The 21,654-nt window shown below is 32.8% G+C and overlaps 2 protein-coding genes across 3 annotated transcripts in view; both read right to left on the bottom strand.

The window, feature by feature from the left end:
- The window catches only part of LOC131938139 (uncharacterized), a 312,258-nt gene extending 300,153 nt beyond the window's left edge, over positions 1-12,105 (bottom strand). Inside the window, exons 1-2 of one of the 2 annotated variants that reach the window (XM_059296049.1) lie at positions 12,036-12,105; positions 11,687-11,750 (exon numbers count right to left, since the gene is read on the bottom strand). The gene's annotated coding sequence lies outside the window, so the exon portion shown is untranslated. The remainder of the gene's footprint in view (positions 1-11,686; positions 11,751-12,035) is intronic. The other variant, XM_059296047.1, reaches the window with a different exon arrangement.
- On the bottom strand, positions 9,599-11,199 carry LOC131938145 (uncharacterized). Its single transcript, XM_059296062.1, has 3 exons — positions 11,075-11,199; positions 10,862-10,927; positions 9,599-10,726 (listed from the first exon to the last, which is right to left on the bottom strand). The coding sequence occupies exons 2-3, from the start codon at positions 10,890-10,892 to the stop codon at positions 9,831-9,833; spliced, it is 927 nt and encodes a 308-aa protein (XP_059152045.1). The 5' UTR covers positions 10,893-10,927; positions 11,075-11,199; the 3' UTR covers positions 9,599-9,830.
- Positions 12,106-21,654: the final 9,549 nt, after the last annotated feature.

The raw sequence follows: 21,654 nt of genomic DNA, 5'->3' as shown, positions 1-21,654 counted from the left end.
TACGACCTTAATTTTTGAAGCTATAAAGTTACCAAGGCTTTGTTGAACCGTACATTGTCAGATATTCTTTTATGTCAAAAGCACTGTAGAATTAGTCCTATAATGTGCTGCAAAGTAAGAAACCAGTTACGCGAATAAGTCCTATTTAATTAGGGACCTATATCCCAAGTTAGCCAATTCCATAGCTAATCAAACAAAATAATTGAGGCCTGAAATAGTTTAGTTTATAGATTCTAGTTCTAGATTCTAGATGTATAATGTACGTTGAGTCTAGATTCTAGTTTTTGCCATAACTCTAGATCTAGAACCTAGATAGATAAATCCCATGCATTCTCGAATTAGATGATCATTGAAGCTAAACAAAGAAATAGATTCTAGATGTAGAATTTGCATTAAGTCTAGATCTAGAACTTACGTTAAGTCTAGTGACCTAGATCTAGATTTATACCTTTTTCTTCCTTCGACTGCTGATCTGAAGATCTAGAGAAATGTATTGTATAGGCCTACTAAAATAAAAAGAACTGTTAAAACATAGACAATAGTGTTGAAACCTAATGAAAATAGCAAACGGACGCATCGTTAAAGCTATAGCCGACAGAAAATTAGCTTTATAACGCGTTAAAGTTCTGAATGGGCAACACAATCTTGTATGGAAGCCGCAATTAATGTTATAAAAAGTAAATAAACCATGTGACGTCACTATTCACTCTAAGTAAAGTCATTGTTCTGAACTTTTATAATTATTGCGGTTAATCTACTAATAAATAAATCAATAAATTAATTTACGGGTGGGTGAGTGGGTGGGTGGAGGGAGGGAGGCGGGGGGGGGGGAGAGGGTTGAGATGCAGTTATTGAAAGATTTTGACTTAAATATATACGTAAATTATATAAAATTATGTTAATACTTTTTGTTTTTAACTAGAAGTAATTTATTTGCTTCAAACACCAAACACAAATAGTTGTATGACAATTTTAAACAAAAAAAAAAGATAATTTTAAAAATTATCAATTTAGTAAACAACGATCGTTAAAGTGAAATAAAGCAAATAATGATGTATTTCATGTTTAGGAAAGTTGTATGAAGGTTGTTTCCTTTGCCCTACCTTAAAAATGTAAATGGGAGGTTATTAGTCAACACCACAGTAAATTACGACCGGCGTTTACGTTATTTTTATTTGCGAAGGAAATTTTTAACATTATTGAAACAATACAAAAATACTGCGATAATGAATATCGCGTTAAATAACGTAGGCTAGTGCTTGCTACCCCTTCGGAATTTTATAAATAATCTATGTTAATTTATAACACAAACTTCTATATAATTTGAAGTTTCCCGATCTAATAAACGTGATTTTGTTATTGTATGAAAAGCCAGAAAGTATCATCTTACTCTTCATCCTATCAATTAGCACAACCAGCTCCAAAATAAACAATTAGGATGGCCAGACATTTACCCTAACTATGGTGAAGGTCCGTTTATGTTCTAATGAGTTCCGAATGCTCTGGTGACATTTATTTATTCAAATATGTTAAACACAATAACCTGACTTTGTAAATTGTGCAATAGTTTGCTTTGTGGTACCCCTTAGAATTTCTAATATTTTTTTTTTGCGTTTGCATAGAAAGCAAATACTAATACTATGTAGTCCATAAATACAGTGTGTTTCATGCACACTCAAAATTACATTATGTTCTCTACACAGTCTGTCAAGAATTATTAATTTGAGGATAACTCTTGTAATATGAAGTTAGTTCTTTTGTTTTATCGAAAATAATATACGATTCACCAAATAGAAAATGATTAGTTTTATAGAACGTGTACAGCGTACGTCAATTTGAGATCTGCTTACAAAAGGTGATGAATTAAATTTTAATCGGCTTACAAAGGTGATGTATTTACATTCAAAGTGACCCCACATTAATTTACAGAGGTTTAAAACGAATGTGGAATAATGTTTCAATAAGATCTTTCGATGTATATATCATGAAATAAAATGTATACATCAAAGCATTTATAACTAAAGTAATTTAGGAAAACGTGAAAGTTAATATAATCAAGACTGACACTCACTCACATATGTACACACGCTTACACATACAGGTGACGTCACATTACAATAAAAACAGGGAAACATCCGGTCGACTTTTCGTATTCACTTATGACTTATGACTAGGGTCGGCATGGTCGAGTCGGTAAAGCTCATGGTTGCTAAATCGAAAAGTCTTGAGTTCGAACCCTCCGGCAGATGAGGCCCGTTAGCTGGGACAGCCTCTCTTATTCAGATGAGGCCCGTTAGATGGGGACAGCCTCTCAGCTGGGGACAGCCTCTCTTCTGGGAGAGACAACTCCAAAATCAAACAACTGCTGCCTTGTAGTTTGTTCTTGGTTGGGCAAAGGCTAAGGAAGCAAATCCCAAAAGAAACGTAGGCTGAAATCGTAGTCATTGGCCTCAATGGCGCATAACCAGTTGACACGTATCCTTAATTGTGATGGAGGGGATCCCTTCCAACACTAAAAATTTAAAACGAAGAAGAAGAAGAAGACTTATGCCTAAATTGATTCATTGCAGTGTATATATTAAGCAATACATTCAAACCTGACGGTCTATGGAGTAAGTGAAGTAGAGCATATTGAGATAGTGAGTTAGGTACCCATCGGTGTTGGGTGGACCGCTAGACCACTCTGTTCCCATAACTATAACATACATGGCTTTAGACTTTATTGATACAGTTTGAGTTATGTTATTCGTTGTTTAATGACGTCATTCAACTAGATGGGGGGGGTTGTAGATAGTTGAACATTTATTTTTATATTTGTATACAATGATTAAATATGTATATTTTGTTTACTATTAAACTAACTAAAAGCTAATTAAATTTAAAAAGTTAATTCTAATGTGACGTTGTACTCCGCCAAAGTATAACATAAGAAATTGATACCATTTTTAATAAGAGCTGAACAAGGCTGCGATATATTTAAGCTATTCATAAAAATGTGTAGTTATTTTTTTTTTTAAAGAATGTATTTTTAAAAAAAAACTTTTATTTTCAGACATAAGTGTATGTGTTCGTAAATCCGTACACTTCCCTATACGAACCTGACGGTCGATGTGAAGTAGAGTTCACCTTTTTCTATGATCTCGGCATATTAGGGGATAGTCTGGACACCACTGTCCTCAGCCGTCTTGACTTTCCTTATCGTGATTTAGGTACCCATCATAGCTGTGTGGACTCGGGGAAGTACTACTGAATTTTACGGAATCGAACTTAAGGCTTTCGGCTTGCAGTCTAGCGCCCTACCGCCAGGCCATGCTATAGACTAAAATATAGCAAAAATATAGCAATAGTCTAAAATTTAATTATTAATATAGATTGGGATCAAAAGATGTTTAAGTAGAACAAAGCAATCATAACCAAAAAAATGTAAACATAACAGATAATAATCAACTATTCTACATTAACTTATACAAAGAAAATGTGATATACATCGCGTTCGACAGAATTAGAGCCTAACCTCTTATTAGGCATTGGTAGAACAAGGGGAAATAAGTTGGTTTTTTTTTAAGAATTATTCCCCCCCCCCTCCACCATTCAGCTTCAGAGAGAAGCAGTGGTATACTATGTCTTCAATAGACGAGTGACGGTATAGTGTTAAAATGTACAACAAAAATTGAAGGACACAATTGACACTTACATAACTTCTACAACTTACACATGAGTCGGTTATATCAGAGAAAAAAAATTTGCAGAACAAGGCCAAATGTGATGTTTTAGTAGGGCAGTGGGGGTTAAACCAAGGCCATGTTTGACACTGTTTTATATAGATGAGAGGTTAATTTTTTTTATGTGAGACAATGTCTAGGCCTTTGACGTGGAGACAGAACAAAAGAAAATTGTATTGCATTTTTGTGTAAATGTGTGTCTTTAAGTTTCTTGTATGTTTTGTAGGTTTTTTCATGTATTGTTTATATTAGTGTTTAGTTAGATAGATATTGTGTTACACAATGACTTAAATAGAGTTTCTGTTGCTAGGAAAATCGTAATCGTGATAATTGAAATTAAAGAAAGCTGTCGCGTCTCTACAAAATTCTTTTATAAAACATATAGGGGCCTACTGTTCTTAAATTAGATTTAATCATTATATTTGTGCTTTAGAGAATATACATTTTTTTATAATATAGTTTAAATTTTTTATAATCAAGAATGTTTTTCAAATTATTAAACAATAAGGTGATAAAGTTAATTTTTTATCTTTTCATTTGTGATTTTGTAAACAGTTTGTAGGGTAAGTAACCATCTTGATTAAGTAACCATGTTGGATAAATAACCATCTTGTTAAAATAATCATCTTGGGTAAGTAACCATCTTGGGACAGTAAACACCTTGGGTAAGTAACATCTTGGGTAAGTAAGTATCTTGGGTAAGCAACCAAAAGGCCGACACAGACAAACAGCCGACACGAAAAATACCGTTAGGAAAAAACAAGGACAGGAAAAAATGCGACATCTAAAAGGTCGACATAAAAAAAGCCGACTTGATATAAGGCAGACAGACAATAATGCCGACATCTACAAGGTCGACATAGAAAATGCCGACTAGATCTAAGGCAGACAGACCATAAATCCGACATCTACAAGGTCGACATAGAAAATGCCGTCTTGATCTAATGCAGACAGACCATAATGCCGACATCTACAAGGTCGACATAAAAAATGCCGACTTGATCAACGGCAGATAGACCATAATGCCAACATCTACAAGGTCGACATAAAAAACACCGACATGATCTACGGCAGACAGACCATAATGCCGACATCTACAAAGCAAACACATAAGAGGCCTAGTGACCGTAAGGCCGACAAGTTTTTAATAAAACAATTATAAAAGAAAATTTGTACAAGTCCAAGTGCACAAAGTTTAATCTGCTCTATAAATTTGCATTGATTTGAATAATGGAACCTACAATTTGCATTCTTTCATTTACTTTAGAAATATGGAAGTATTATGAAATACCCGTTTATCCATTGTACACTCACGTCATTTCAAGTCGCATGGACCCGCTTGTTCACCTTATAAGGATAGCAACTAGCATTTTCTCTTGGCGTTCCGCCTTATTGCATGTGGGCGACGATTTCGTGGGCCATTAACTTCGTTCATTACTGTGTGTCTATAATGGATCAGTTCTATTACATAGGAAATACATTTTAACATAATTTACTGATACAGAACGTAAGTTTTCAGTCGTTGTGCTAAACATGTTGGCAAGCTTTATATTCACGTAATAAATGTTTTATTGTCGTCGTACTACAGCCGCACTCAATATACACCTAAGACAAGACAAGAGTATAAATTTTATATCACAACTCCTTATACAGTATGTTTTTGTGGTTTCTGGTATCGAGGCTAATGTAAAATAAAAATATAATAATTTTCTCTAGCTATTTACGTAAACGCGTATATATATATATATATATATATATATATATATATATATATATATATATATATATATATACACTGATCTACTATCTAAACTATGGCAAAATGATGCAATGTGCATATCCTCGTTTTCAGAATAAGGGCAGCGGTGAGCGTAAAACAAGTTACAAATAATTTAAAAGTTTCTAAACCAAAGTCAAAAAGTCATATTTTGATACTCAATAAACTTAATTAAGTTTGAGATTGAAAGTTTTAATATTTGATAGTTTTGCCATACACGTACAATAAAGCAAATCTACAACTGTCGCGGTTGAGGAAATTTACTTGATCTTTCCCATGTAACGTCTACACAAGAGTATAAACTAGAAACATAATTGAGTGATGTAGGCTAAAGTAAAAGTGATTTTAAAAAATGACAATTACACAGATCTTGTTGCTTATATTGACGGATTTTATCCTACCATACGGATTATCATTCAAACATTTTAAAAGCAGTTTCTTTAAATGTGTATATGTGCGATTACTGCGATTTGGAGGATGTGATAAGTATTTTTATTGTGAAATCCAAAAGTGTAAAATTCAAATATACCGGGAAACAACTGAATAAGTATTTCTTAATCCATCATTTTAATTGTTGCTCACCTTTGATCGTATATAGTTTTATTAAATATTATTATTAAAGACCTGCTTAGCTTTTTAAATATACCTTTATAACCTGTATTTGAAAGACCACAGCAAAGAGTTGTTTTTTATTTTACAAGTTTAATTAAATTATTTATCAGAAAATAAACTTAAGAAAACGACATAATATATCATCATGCTTTATGAATTTTATTCCATATTCGAACCTAAGTAGACTTGATTTAACGGTTGCGTTATACATTGTGTTTCATCACATTTTGTTAAATGTACAATGCAACATTAAAGCAAACTTGTATATCATACGGTCAGTTAAGCAGAAAATTTAAAGTTCATTTATTTGTTCTACCCATGACTTATTGTGCTATTGAGTCCATTCGGAACACCAAGTAGAACTTTAATTCCTCCAAACATGTCCTGTACACATGAGTGATAAAAATATGTACACCAATGTACGTACTCAAACCTGAGATTCAAACTCGTGCTCTTGGGGACAAAATGCTTGTATTCCATCACTCGAACATGTCGTCCCATTTATCCAGTTGATTTTTTAAAGTTCTACTTTACAGTTATAATTTTTGAAATATTTGAAGTGTTTTATGTTTTTCAATAATACTAGTTAAGTAGCCTATACCAATGCGGGTCCATAAACTTTTATTTAAGTTATTCACAAAATCACCATCAGATTGTTCAATGATATCTGGTAAATTAGAATGACAACAATTCTTACACAACTGTTCGTCAATCACATCAGCAAGATCTCATTTTACATTTCAATTGGAGCGGGTCTAGAATCGTCGAAATATAAAACTGCACTACCTGATGTTCCACTTTTATCAAATGTTCTTATTCATCTTAGTTTTACAGGTGTATTAGACATAAACAATGTGGCTTTGTTGTAAAGTTTAAACTTACAACCCATGACAGCCAATCTACTGCCGGTGACACATCGGTAGGATGGCCTAATCTACTGCAGGCAGCAGGTGACACACCGCAAGGGTAAAGTTTGGGGCTCACAGTCACCACCTGGGTATAGGACGACACGGCTAACACTTGAGCAATTTATCTACTCCTGGAGATGCTGACGTGTATATTTCGCTCAATCACGTACGCAGCCCCCCCCCCCCCCAACATGTGTCTCTCGGCATTCACACCACGTGCCTGACATCATGTTTCCCCCCCCCCCCCCATTCACACCACGTGCCTGACGTCATGTTTCACCGTCTCGGACATCTGTGTTGACCATACATTGAGTGGTGTAAGTAAAACTATAAAACAGTTTCTAAACCCGAGTTAGAAAGGCACATTTTGATACTCACAAAGCTGTTTCATCTAGAAGGTTTAAATGTTTGACAGCTTTGCTGTAAACGTTCAATAAAACAAATCTACAACTGTTGCTATTGAGGAACTCTACTTCATCTGTTCCATGTACACTATACTCTGTGACGGTAACAATGTGTTGTACTTATCTTGTTATCAATTTAATTCGCTCTATTTAAAACATTATTCTCCTAACAACAAAGGAACTGCAGGAACTGATGTAAACTGAAACATTGGAAATTGATTTAAAAGAAAAAACTGCAAACAACCGATCGTGATGCTAAAATTGACTGAATTTTATCCCAGAATGTATACTGTCATTCAAATATTTTAATAGCATTTTTTTTTTAAATTTATATTTTGCAAGCTGTCGGGTGAATAGGAATATTGTATTGTGAAATACAAAAATGTAAAACGTCAAATTTAATAAACAGGCATACAACTGTGTAAATACTTTTTATTCAATTATTTTCATTTAGAGATCGCACTGTCTCTTAACTTTGTCCAAGAACTTTTATTTCATATACTTGTTTTATTGTTTTTATCACAATATCTTACAGAGTGTATACTTATGAAACAGATGTACTTACTTGCTTAAACCTCGCCCCTTCCTGTGGAGTATAGGGCAGCCACAAATCTCCGCCCATCCACTCTGTATTGGGCTAGCTACTTCAGTTCATGCCACGACTTGTAAGTAGCCAGAACTTCTTCCATCTCTCTCCTCCATGTTCCCAGTAGTCTTCCTCTCTTTTCCACGTGGAGTCCATTCTAGTGCTATGTTCGGGAGTCTTCTGATATGCGAAGAACATGAAACCGATATAATCCCTAATTAATGTGCATGCTATCCTGAAAATGTATCGATATTTCAACCTAAGTAGGATTGGTGTAACAAGTGTGTTAAACATTGTGTTAAATATTATATTTAAATTGACCAGCAACTTTAACTAACTTGCATAGCATGCAGGCAGTTTGGCAGAGAAAGTAGAGTTCATGTGTTGGTGTTATACCCATGACTTATTACGTCATTAAGCCCACGTGGGACACCCAGACAAATTATTTTTCTCCAAACATGTCCACGTACACATAACATTAGTGCAACAAAAAAAAGGTAATCTAACATGGGAATCAAACTCGTGTCATTGGGGATTAAATGCGCGTAGTCTTTTACCCGATCATGTCGTCCCATTTCTCCAATTGCGTTATTTAGGCCGCGGTTTACAGTTTTCATGTTTAAAAACTTACATTCCGTGTTTTACATTTACACTAGTTGTTCTTTCACTGCCGATCTTTCAACCTGTGCAAAAGATGTTTTACAATATCAGTCAGTTTGTTCAAGGATTTCTAGTCAATGACAGCAGTTTTTACACAAATGTCAGTCAATGACAGCAGTGTTTACACAAATGTCAGTCAATGACAGCAGTGTTTACACAAATGTCAGTCAATGACAGCATCAAACTACTTTTTCACTTTACATTTCTATTGGAGCAGTTCTAGAAGCGACGAAGTATCTAAATATGGTATGCGACGTGTCAAATATTTTTAAATGATTAGAATTCCTCATTTTTCTATTTATCTCATATAAATTAGTCTTACGGGTGTATTGAGCATAAAAAATGGACTTTGTTGTAAAGTTTAAACTTACAACCCATGACAACCTGGCGCGAACATACACATCACAACATGCTCTGTTTAACAACAACTTAAACATCAACAGACAACAAAGATTTAAATAACAACAGTAGAAAAACATTTTCTTTTACCATTTAATGTTGTCTAGTGTGAACATTTTGTAAGTAAATACAAACAACATGCATATGACATTTAACAGGTAGGTTACATTTTATTTACAGGTAATAGCCAGCCTATATGTATTTGAAACAAAAAAACTCTAAAACCTATCAATGTACATGTAAATTAATTCGGTTAAACGGTTTACATCAATCAAAACATTTGTTTTAATCATTTAAACGTAATAAAATGGTTACAAGACATGCAGGTCTTAACACAATCAGTTTAAAGACGGGAAAAGTTCCGCCATTTTGTTTGTTTACATTTTGTAGACAAGGGGAGAGAACAGTTACATCAGTTCCAATACTCCCCACTATAATTTCCTTCAGAGTTTGATCCACTGTGGGGAAGTGACGACCGCCACCACCCGTCATATCGCAGCCTGTAGACACATGCTCCACTGGAGCCAGGACATGTACATGTTGTGTACCAGAACCTGGTGCAGCCATTCCTCTCACGTATGTTTGTCCATTGTCCTACAGAGACCTGTTTAGGACAGCCATGAGGATGTGACACTATAACGGTCAACATGTCCACACCAGCAAATCTCCTGTATTTGTTCCTTACTTTATCACATAGACCATTAAAGTGCCGCCACATCTTGTCCAGTTCATCAACCAACTTTAAGTCACATGTCACATATCTCAACTTACACAAGTTGATCCACTGTGGGGATGTTGATACCACAACCCGTCATATCCCATCCTGTAGACAGTCGCTCCACTGGAGCCAGGACATGTACATGTTGTGTACCAGTACCTGGTGTACCAGCTATTCCTCTTACTATTGTGTGTCCATAGTCCTACAGAGACCTGTTTAGGACAGCCATGAGGATGTGACACTATAACGGTCAACTTGTCCACATCATGAAATCTCCTGTATTTGTTCTCTACTTCCCTACATAGATCAGCAAAGCGCCGCCACATCTTGTCCAGTCCATCAATCAACTCTAAGTCACATGTCACATATTTCAAATTACACACGTCTCCCCCTATGTCTGCCTCACCCCCTACCACCTCCCAGCCATCAAGACTGACCCCTGGACTTTTATTGTCATCAAAACCTAAAACACACCTGGTCTGTCTCGCCTCACTGTCATCAAACACCACGTGTCTGGCTGTCAACACATAAACCTCCCCCCACACTTTGCTGGGTGTGGCAGAGACTTGACACTTGGCACAACGACAAGTTCCCCTTCTGTCACTCTCTGTGTACTTGTCCACATCACACACCCTCCCGTTTCCTAACCTCATCACGTGACTTCCTGTGTCATTATAACATGGATATGGAACTTGAGTGCCTCGGTAAAACTCTGGTCTCTCTAGACTGGTGAATTTAGTCTTTACCTGGACAGTTAGGGCTGCCAATCTTTTGATTGTCTCAGACATGAGGTCGTCGCCATGGTAACGTGAGGGGAGACAACTTGCATTGAAATCTTTAAGAGGTATAAAACCTTTGTGACCTGGATTCTTCTTACAGCCAGTAACATGTTTGTGTAGATCAGCTTCTCCTCCGTAGCACATCTCAGCTTCATGATTTCCTACAGGAACAGACAACAAATTATTTCTCTAGCAACAGAAATGTTAGATTTAATGGAACAAGTTTAGATATTACACTAGCACATATATTAAACTGTTTACATTATAATTGCCTTAACTGTTTTAGTATATCTTACTTGGATGAAATACACCTGATTTTTCAATCATTATTTGCTTGTTTTGAATTTCACAGCTTGCCACAACTGAAACAATGTATAAGTTTAATTTCCATCTTACAGAAAAAAAACAATGCTACAAAAGTGCTAATTTAATAATAGCGAATAATTTAAATTTTACACACATATATTTCTAAATGTTCACTTTCTACTACATCTTTAATATTCAATCACCATTTATAATGTGTTGCAAAAATGTTTTTTAAACAGCCAATGTGAAAAAAGATCCTCTGTGCCTACTGCTACTGTTGTGAAATAGAGCTATAATTATTATGACATTTATTGCAACAGTACACACATTTTTAACTGTACAGCTTGATAAGCAATAACAGATGATTTCAGAATTGTAAAACAAATTACCTGACAATTTTTAAATGAATTTAAATCAACTTTTTTCTTACCTGAACTGCGTGGCTCCTGTTTTCTTTTTGACTTTCTGTAGGAATTGCCACGGCCAATACTGCTGTAGTATAAAATAAGTATCATTATATACCAGTGATAATCTTAAAAATTATTTAAACATCTTAAGATTTATTTTAATTCTAAAAAAAATAATACTATAAAAAATTGAAAATGGTTAAATTAGCAAAATAGGTAATAACTTAAGGCTTTATAGTATCAAATTTTTATACTAAGTAGTCTATATAAAAATAAAATATTAATGTAAATAGCAATACTTATTTCTTCTTGTTTAACAAATTAAAAAAAATGTAAGTTTCTAAATTTTTGAACACTTACAACTTGGAGATTATTAAATGGTTCAGCTTGAACCTTGACTACAAACACCTTTCTGTTCTCAAGTAAATGTTGTTAGGATACACAGATAGCAGTCAGACCTTGAAATCATGCTCTGAAATAATACAATATAGTATAACAACATATGCCATATAATACATATATACCATATAATATAATTAATTTTTACTCTTTATTGATAACAGTGGGGGTGAAGGAAATTCACAAATGTGACTAATTTTTGTTATACAAATTATATTACCAAGTAAGCTATGTAGGCCTACTTGAGTTTGTTTAAAATTTAATGTTTTACCAAAAATGAGTTTAAATTTAAATAAATTAAATTATGTAACATTTATCAACATTTGTATCAAAATTCAAAGAATTAAATAAATCTTACAATATTCACACAATTCAAACACTTTAATGTTGTCCTTAAACACAACCTCTTTTCTTGCTAGAACGGAATGCATTTGAACACACAGGAGAATCAAAGCGTCAACACATGAAAGCATATAATTAAGGCTAGATAAACACAGGAACCCTTTAAACTTAAAAAGTATTATAAACAGTGGCGGAACTAGAAAAAAAGGGCCACCCCGCAAAAAATTTTTTTAGGCCCCCCACCCATATATATGTATATATGTATATATATATATATATATATATATATATATATATATATATATATATATATATATATATATATATATATATATAAACACAAAATACGAACAGAGCATAGGATGCTCATTGCTGACCTGTTCAGGTTTTGAAAAAAAATGGGTTTTTTTCAATTAAAACAAATTACTACATGTCATGTGTGTAAGTGCTTTAGTGTGTTTTGAGAAAATCAGTTTTCATTTTATCTGTTATGAATTCTCTTAACATCTATCTGGTCAAAAGAATATAAAACATAAAATCTTTGTAGAAGTAATGGTGTCTCGTGTTGTGATTATTTTTATGTTTTTTTTGTATTTATATTATTAATTTTAAATACATTTCCTTTTTATACAAAGGTCATTCTTTAGAAAGTATTTTATGAAAAAATATTTAGTAAGAGAAGTAATTGCTTTTTAATTTGTTTAGTACAATTCTATTAAAAGGAGCTTATGAGCACCCCAATTTGACTATTTTAAAAGGGAAATAAGTCATGGAAGTGGTTTGAACGTTTCCTTATCTTTGTTAAGTTTAATTGTAGAGGAGAGAGGACTTGGCTTTCACAGTGGTTTAAAAAGAAAGGGAAAAAGAATATACAAGAATATATGGTGTCTATAGAATAAAGATAATCAAACCGCAGCTATGGTAATCGTTTTACAAAACAAACATCAAGTCAAAAATTGCAAGAAAATTAGATTTTTTTAACTATAATAAAAACTATTAGGGTCGGCCGTGGGCCCCTAAATGGCGTGGGCCCCCCCGCATTGCGGGGTCTGGCGGCACTGTAGTTCCGCCCCTGATTATAAAGTAAATAAAGTCATGTAATTAGCAGGAAATTGTGTTAAGACATTTAGCACCCTTTACTTATACAAGTAGGTCCTTCGTTATATTTCAATGACTGTAAGATATTTAACCACAACCTAAGCTCTTGGCTGCTAACCCAAGTCAAGAGAAGGTCTAGATCTAGAATTTTAAAAAAGTTTTCTTTAAACTAGAGCTAGTGTGTGGTAACAAACAAAAATTACTTTTTAAATCTATTCAAACTGTCTAACAACTCTAACCCTATGTCAGTCTATAACTCTAGGACCCTAGGATAGTTACCACTTCACTAATTTAGCCATGGATTTGAATATAGATTTAGACAGACTATAGGGAAACTAGTCTAGTTTTTAAGAGCTTGAAATCTAGATCTAGTCTAGATAGATTAGTCTATAAAACTAGAATTCAAGATCTAGATTCTAGACTTACTGAGTTCTAAATCTACTAGTTACTAGATTTCTAGATCTAGTAGATTCTAAATACTAGACTAGATCTACTCACTAGAGTCTGGATTATGATCTAGATCTAGAGTTCTTTGCCGATCTGCACAATGCCCAAAGCCGCAGTCACTCTCCGGTTTTCGGCCTAGACTCTAGATCTATCTATAGATAATCTAGATCTGGCAACTTTATTTTGATGTTTTATGCAAAACCGCAGTTTTTGAAATTTGATTTAGTAACTATTACTATTAGTATTAGATAATTAGAGTCAAGTCTAGATTTTAAATCAAAAGTGCGAGAGATCTATCTAGATCTAGATCTAGAATCTATAGAGATATTCTAGATTCTAGATCTAGTATCTTTAGAGATAATCTAGATCTAGCTACTTTATTTTGAGGTTTTATGCAAAACCGCGGTGTTTGAAATTTGATCTAGATCTAGTAACTATTTGTATTAGATACTTAGAGTCAAGTCTAGATTTTAAATCTAGAGAGCGAGAGATCTATCTAGATCTAGAAGAATATTGTATAGATCTAGGCCTATAAGTATAAATAATATATACGATAGAGTCTATAATAGTCTATATAATAGAGCTCAATATAATTATAAGAATATAAGATCTAGATTTTTTTCTAGTCTAGATAAAAACGTAGATCTCTAGATCTTATAGACTTTATCTAATCTAGCTAGATCTACTGATCTAGGGTTACATCTAGAATTCTAGATCTAGATGATAACTCATTACATAATACATATATAATATATAATGTTCAACATACTTAAATTTTAAAATTAGATGAAAGATATTCTAGACCTATAACCAGAACCTAGAAATGTAGTTACAATGTAGATTCTTAATCGATTTACATTTTACATCTAACCATCTAATTAATTTATATATATATATATATATATATATATATATATATATATATATATATATATATATATATATATATATATATATATATATATATATATTACTGGTACGTACTACGCCAAGTAGGCCTACCAGTTTGCTAATGAAATGAAACGAAATGATCGTCTGCTGTAAAACTGGTTTCACTTTTTGAAGTATCGATACCATAATTTATCAGTTAACATTCCATTTAGGCCTTAAGTTACAGAAATAAGGCTATTTTACGGGGATTAATTTAAAAAAAAAAAGCTTAAAATTCTGCATATTTTAAACACAGCATCTTTCTTTTTAAATTTCAACATTTTGTAGGGCTATAATGTGCATCTCGGTAATAGTAGAACGTTTAATTATTTTAAATATGGATATGGTCCAAATTGGCATATATAAATACTAGATTTAAACTGTCCCATTTTCTGCGACTTTTAACCACATTATTTTTTACATCCTGCAGCAAAACTGATCAATAGAACCAATCAGTTCATGTAGGAGGTCACTCGTTGCAGATCAGTTGGCAACATTAAAAAGTTTTCCCTTTCAAACCTGATGGTCTATGGGGCAAGTGAAGTAGAGTTCACTTGTTTCTGTGACCTTGGCAAACATTACGACATAATTAATAAGTGATGATATTTTAATGTGTTTGAAAACGATTCATATGTAGACCTTATTTATTTTTTCTTGGTAAATTCAATTTGATTATTTCCGTTAATTTGAAAACTATTGTGTCTATGGAGAAACAAAAATCATGGGTGTTTCAAATAATCCATACATTATTTAACAATAACTTACTTTAGATCGATTTTCAAAACCCACTTGGGTAATAAAATCTATATGCATTTCTTCGTTTTTAACCATGCCACCCGTCATATTATCTTTCGTATTTAAAAACGTCACAATACCACATCTTCTCCACATCTTCTCCACATCTTCTCCACACCCCCCCCCCCCACACACACACACCCTGCCTCCTACCCCCGCAATGCTTGACATTAAGCTCGACTCCTCCCAAAAAAAAAAACTCACATAACATATCCGTATTGAACTTACTAAAAAGGTTCAGTTCAGTTACTGGCAAACCATGAACAAAACTTAAACAGAAACTATTTTTATAAAAGCAGATCTACAGCTTGATCAAATAAAGTAATACAATTTGGTAGCTATATATATATATATATATATATATATATATATATATATATATATATATATATATATATATATATATATATATATATATATATGTATATATATACCACTGACCTTTGACAACATTTTGAAAAGTTATACAGAATTTTACTCTAGAACAAGTACCTTAATCCCAGCTCCCCCCCCCCCCAAATTGTATAACAAGCCTACACGGTTACTTTTTAACGAAACGCACGGGGATTATGGGGAGGGGGTAAACATAGAGAAAAAGTTAAGTGAGGGGGGGGGTGTGCTATATTTTAAACTTAATATTGATGTATTTAAAATCTTTAATTTTTGTGTATGCAGATTTGATAAGGTTTAAAAATTTAAATTCACAAAGTCAAATTCGTGTGTGCAGATAGGTCGAAGCTTAATAATAGGTATTCAATTTTCTTTATTTAGTCAATTTTATGTGTATAAGTTATTTCTACAGGTAATATAATACACACATTTCTTTATATCTATTAGTTTATTTTAATCATCTGCATTCGAATAATACATAAAACCTAACTGCATATATATATATATATATATATATATATATATATATATATATATATATATATATATATATATATATATATATATACTAAAGTTAAGGTTGTACGGTACAATCCATTACAGGCCATTATATTTGTTTGTGGTCTCCTACTTAATCTGTTTATTTTTGTGACGAACTGTAACGACATGTTATTGGTAGGTAAAGGTTGTTTTAAAAAACATGCCGCAATTTATGGATGACTCCCAAAACATTTTTTCGTCTAATGTGGTTATCATACAAGCGATACAACAATATTGTTTTTAAAACATGTAAAGAGCTTGTTACTGTGTTTTTTAAAAATTTAAATAGCTTATAAATAATAAATAAATATAAAAATAAAATACATAATGTTTATTAAATACAGAAAGCATTGAAATATTAATGTTTTAAATTGTCAAAATAAAATCAATAACATTTCTTAAAGATGTGAACATACTGTTTTTGGTTATAATAAAAAGGCATACTATTTATTTCTACTATAGTGTTATTAGACAGTACAATTAAAAACACACATACTAAAACTGGTTATCGTATGTCTACTTACAAGAAAAGGTTAGGTTAACGCTGCTTCGATTGCTGGTCTGTCTGTGTACTCGTAGCTCTTGGTTTCAAGGCTTATATTTACATAGACGATTCTAAAAATAGACATGACTTGAATAGATCTTGGGAAACCCTGCGTGTCTTTTATGTTAGTGTTGTTCACGTCGACATAAACCGTTAGAAATAGAAGGTCATGTAGGTAACGACTTAAACGAAAATATGTGGTGGATGGTGATTGGTGATAATAAGGCTAAGAACTGGGACACGTTGTACATAGAAAGGAGCTATGAAATGTTCTTTTATTGGGGTTGAAGTGAGGGAGAGCTGGTCTTTCTGTAGTTTCAATACTTATTTCGTTGGGTGGCGGGTCGTTTAACTAGTCAGACAAAAACGTTTACAGACCCGCCATTATTGAGTTCTGGGTCCGGGGCATACGAGGCTCTATGTTCTTATGTGTGTCGACTGCAATACGATTTTACAAATGCGTTTTGTCTTCTAACAACTACTTAAAGTTTAAACGTATTCGTGTCATAATAATACGTTTTATGTATCGTTTTATTTTTCCATCAGGTCCATCTCTTGTACAACATGCCACTACAGAGAGAGAGAGAGAGAGAGAGAGAGAGAGAGAGAGAGAGAGAGAGAGAGAAAGAAAGAAAGAGAGAGAGATCCGTCTATAAATTAGATTCCTTCAGTCATAGTTTATTCTGTTCTTAAAATCTTTACTTACGTCAATGACTGGAAGTTCAACCTGATCGCTACTTATTGATCCATTACTAAAAATATATCTTACCTTTTTCTTTGAATGCATTAAGAGCTTGGTTGTTTCAGAATTATGAATGAAAGCCTCGACGTAACGTAAAGAGGAACATAACTCGTCGGTTGGCAAACATCCAGGATATTTTGTATAAAATATACGTGTTATGGGGGGGGGGGTGCACGCGTTTGCCAGATTTTTTTTCTCATTTATTGATTTCAATTATTAAATAATTTATTACTTTTAAATTGTAAATATTTATACACTTAAAAAAAGCGTATGTTGTTTTGAAATTTCAGTATTTTATTTAGGTCTATATCTTAAGTAAACAAACAGTTAGATACATATTCAATTGAAATGTTCCTTTGTTTTTTATCTCGACTTTCCCAAAATCTGATATTCTGGCATGTTTTGGAATGTGATATTTAATTACAAATTAGTAATGTTACCTGCATTATTGTCATGTTGATATGACCGAACAATGCATTCGACACTGTTAGCAAAACCAAATTGTTTAAAGATAGAATGCGAGACTTTCTAGGCATTATTTTTTTTTAGTTCAGTTACTCCAGAATAATTGAAAGAAAACAACTGGGCAGTTTATTACTGTAAAATGGAGACGTTGAAGGAAAATATTATTAATATATATATATATGTTTATATATATATATATATATATATATATATATATATATATATATATATATATATATATATATAATTATATATATATAATTATATATATATATATATATATATATATATATATATATATATATATATATATATATATATATATATATATATACATATATATACATATATATATACATATATATATATATATATATATATATATATATATATATATATATATATATATATATATATATATATATATATATATATATATATATATATATATATATATGTGTGTGTGTATATATATATAATATAATATATATATATATATATATATATATATATATATATATATATATATATATATATAATTATATAGAGTTACCCTACATAATGGTTTTAGTAACTAAATTTTAAAATTTAAAAGACGTTTAAAACTTTTATAAAGAGTAAACTTAAAGCGACAAGCACACCGTTGTCAATAGCTGTAACTTGAAAAACATCTTGTTCTGGTGGTCTGGGCACGTAGTGGGGTGGGGGAGAGGCAGTGAGGGGGGGGGGGGGTTACTGTTTACCTGTAGCTCTAGGCTACAAACGCTGCCAGCACCGAGCTAAAAATAATTCTTTACATAAGAAATAAGTTAGTTGTTTGGTATTCCCCAAGGTAACACCATGTTAAGAAAAGTGTGTTGTACAATATATAGACCTCTAACGTGACGTAACAAGAGTTTTGTAGGATTAAACGTGGCACTTCTATGCCAAGTCGTTAATGTAGTTGTTTGCGAATAAAGCAAACAGTTTGTTATCCTATGCAGTAGGAATTGTGTATTTCCCATACTTTCGCACATTGAAAAAACACATCAAATAATTTCAGATTTTTACGCACTGAAATTAGTAGTTTAAAAAACCCACCGTGGATTCTTTTCAAAAGAAGCTTAAAAATACTTTTAAACGAAAGCATTTGATAAAATCCAACCAGTTTTCTCTTTTTACTACATTGTCTAAATTTTGTGTCCATTTTTTTTATTTTAACCATTCTAAAAAAATAAACCCTATATTCCTTGTAGATTGCCTCTTAAGAAACGTCATTTCATTAATAACGTTATTTTGTACAAAGTATTTTTACTTTACCTCATTGTCGTAAGACTTCACAAATGTAAACATAACCCTCTCCCACAAAATGATTTCCAGCCCTGCTCGGTGTGGGTGACCAGGCTGGGTGAAGAATATAAATAATGATCAATTGAACGATTCACATAAATCGCATAAATAATTTTTCAACCAATTTTCCCTACGCACATTTTATCTATATGGTCACATGACTCTAAATATGCTTCTCCTTTCACTAAATATAACGACAAAATTAAACATTGCGACGATATCTGATATCTGCGATGATTTTTAAAGAAAATCTTAATAAATATTTCGTAATATTCCTCTCCACCACGTACATTGTTGGTTGAGGTGTTCCACCCCTAATAGTCCACCCCCCCCCCACTCTACCAAGTACTTCATTGGTTGAGGTGTTCCACCCCTAATAGTCCAACCCCCTCTCCACCACGTACTTCGTTGGTTGAGGTGTTCCACCACCAATATTCCACCCCCTCTCCCCCTCCGAATGTTAATTTACTGACAACCCTTGAATGAACTCTAAAAATAACATGTAAAAATTGGCAGTAAACCCTATCGGTTAAGGACTATGTTGTGACTCAATGTGCTTAACATTCTATAAACTTATCTTCTTCAAAAAGCGAAAAACAAATCAATACAACTCAATTCGATTGCGTAAACTTTAAAAATAATTTAGTTAAATTTAATATAAACATTTTAAATATGGTGAAGTAAATAACCAAGACAAATTATGTCCTAAAATTAGACAAAATTGATTCATAAATATAAAAATAAATAACTCCTAAAGTCCCGAATTCGGGCCCCGAGCATATGAGGCTCGTTTACCTCGGGCCAGCAACCCATGTAGAAAAGAAAACTCTAAGAGAACACAACGTTTGCCGTAAAGTTTGTTCTTGGGCAGTTTACTGTTTTGGAAGCACACCCAGAAGGTAAAGCTGGCTGACGATGGAGTCTACTGGCTATGGTGACCCGAGAAAAGAGCGCAAGACAAAAGAGCACCGACATAAGAGCGAAGACAAAAGAGCGCCGACATAAGAGCGCCAACAAAAGAGCGCAGACAAACGAGCGCCGACAAAAGAGCGCAGCCAATAAAAAAAAAAACACATGTTGTACGCTAAATGAATATGACCTGGTTAACACTTGTTTTAATTAATTAAACAATCGGCGGTACAATAAAACGACGTGTTTATTTATATATTATGTTCAATATGTTATGAATGCAGTTTGAAAATATTTCTAACCCAAGTAACGTGGAGAAGATCGGATCACAGAAAGGGAAGGTTATTATATTGGTCGAAGGCTACAGATATCGAAAGGACAGAGCAAATGCTGATGGAAGTACGACATGAAGATGCTGCAAAAAAGATGGCTGCCGAGGACAGATGAAAATGCTGAACGATGTTGTTCTGTTATCATCGGGAGGTTACTTACATAATTTGAAATATATTTTCATTTTGTTACATTTCATTTCAGTTTATATTCTCACTTTAGGCCTAACTTTTAAAATCGTTGTTATTAGACTGCGTTTTGAATAATTGGACTTCACGTTGATTATACCAGTATTTTAGTTAAAGAACCTGAACAATTAGTTTTTTTAATGAAACAAGAAAGAGTTAACATCAAACTATGCCTTCTTGATATAAGGCAGACAGACCATAATGCCGACATCTACAAGATCGACATAAAAAACACCGACTTGATCTAATGCAGATAGACCATAATGCCGACATCTACAAAGCAAACACACAAGAGGCCTAGTGACCGTAAGGCCGACAAGTTTTTAATAAAACAATTATAAAAGAAAATATGTACAAGTCCAAGTGCACAAAGTTTAATCTGCTCTATAAATTTGCATTGATTTAAATAATGGTGCCTACAATTTGCATTCTTTCCTTTACTTTTAGAAATATGGAAGTATTACAAAATACCTATTTATCCATTTTACACTAACGTCATCTCAAGTCGCATGGACCCGCTTGTTCACCTTTTAAGAATAGCAACTAGCATTTTCTTTTGGCTTTCCGCCCTTTAGCATGTGGGCGACGATTCCGTTGGCCAATAACTTCGTTCATTACTCTTTGTCTATAATGGATCAGTTCTATTACATAGGAAATACATTTTAACATAATTTACTGATACAGAACGTAAGTTTTCAGTAGTTGTGCTAAACATGTTGGCAAGCTTTATTTTCACGTAATAACTGTTTTATTGTCGTCTTACTAAGTAGACTTGATTTAACGGTTGTGTTATACATTGTGTTACATCACATTTTGTTAAATTTAAAACGCAACATTAAATCAAACTTGTATATCATACGGTCAGTTAAGCAGAAAATTTAAAGTTCATTTATTTGTTCTACCCATGACTTAGTTAAAGTTCATTTAT

This window comes from Physella acuta, unplaced genomic scaffold (genome assembly GCF_028476545.2).
Source record: "Physella acuta isolate Inbredline_101_S28 unplaced genomic scaffold, ASM2847654v3 ptg000235l, whole genome shotgun sequence".
Lineage (NCBI taxonomy): Eukaryota > Metazoa > Mollusca > Gastropoda > Physidae > Physella > Physella acuta.
Note: the sequence above shows the minus strand (reverse complement) of the source record. Positions and strands in the feature narration are given on the sequence as shown.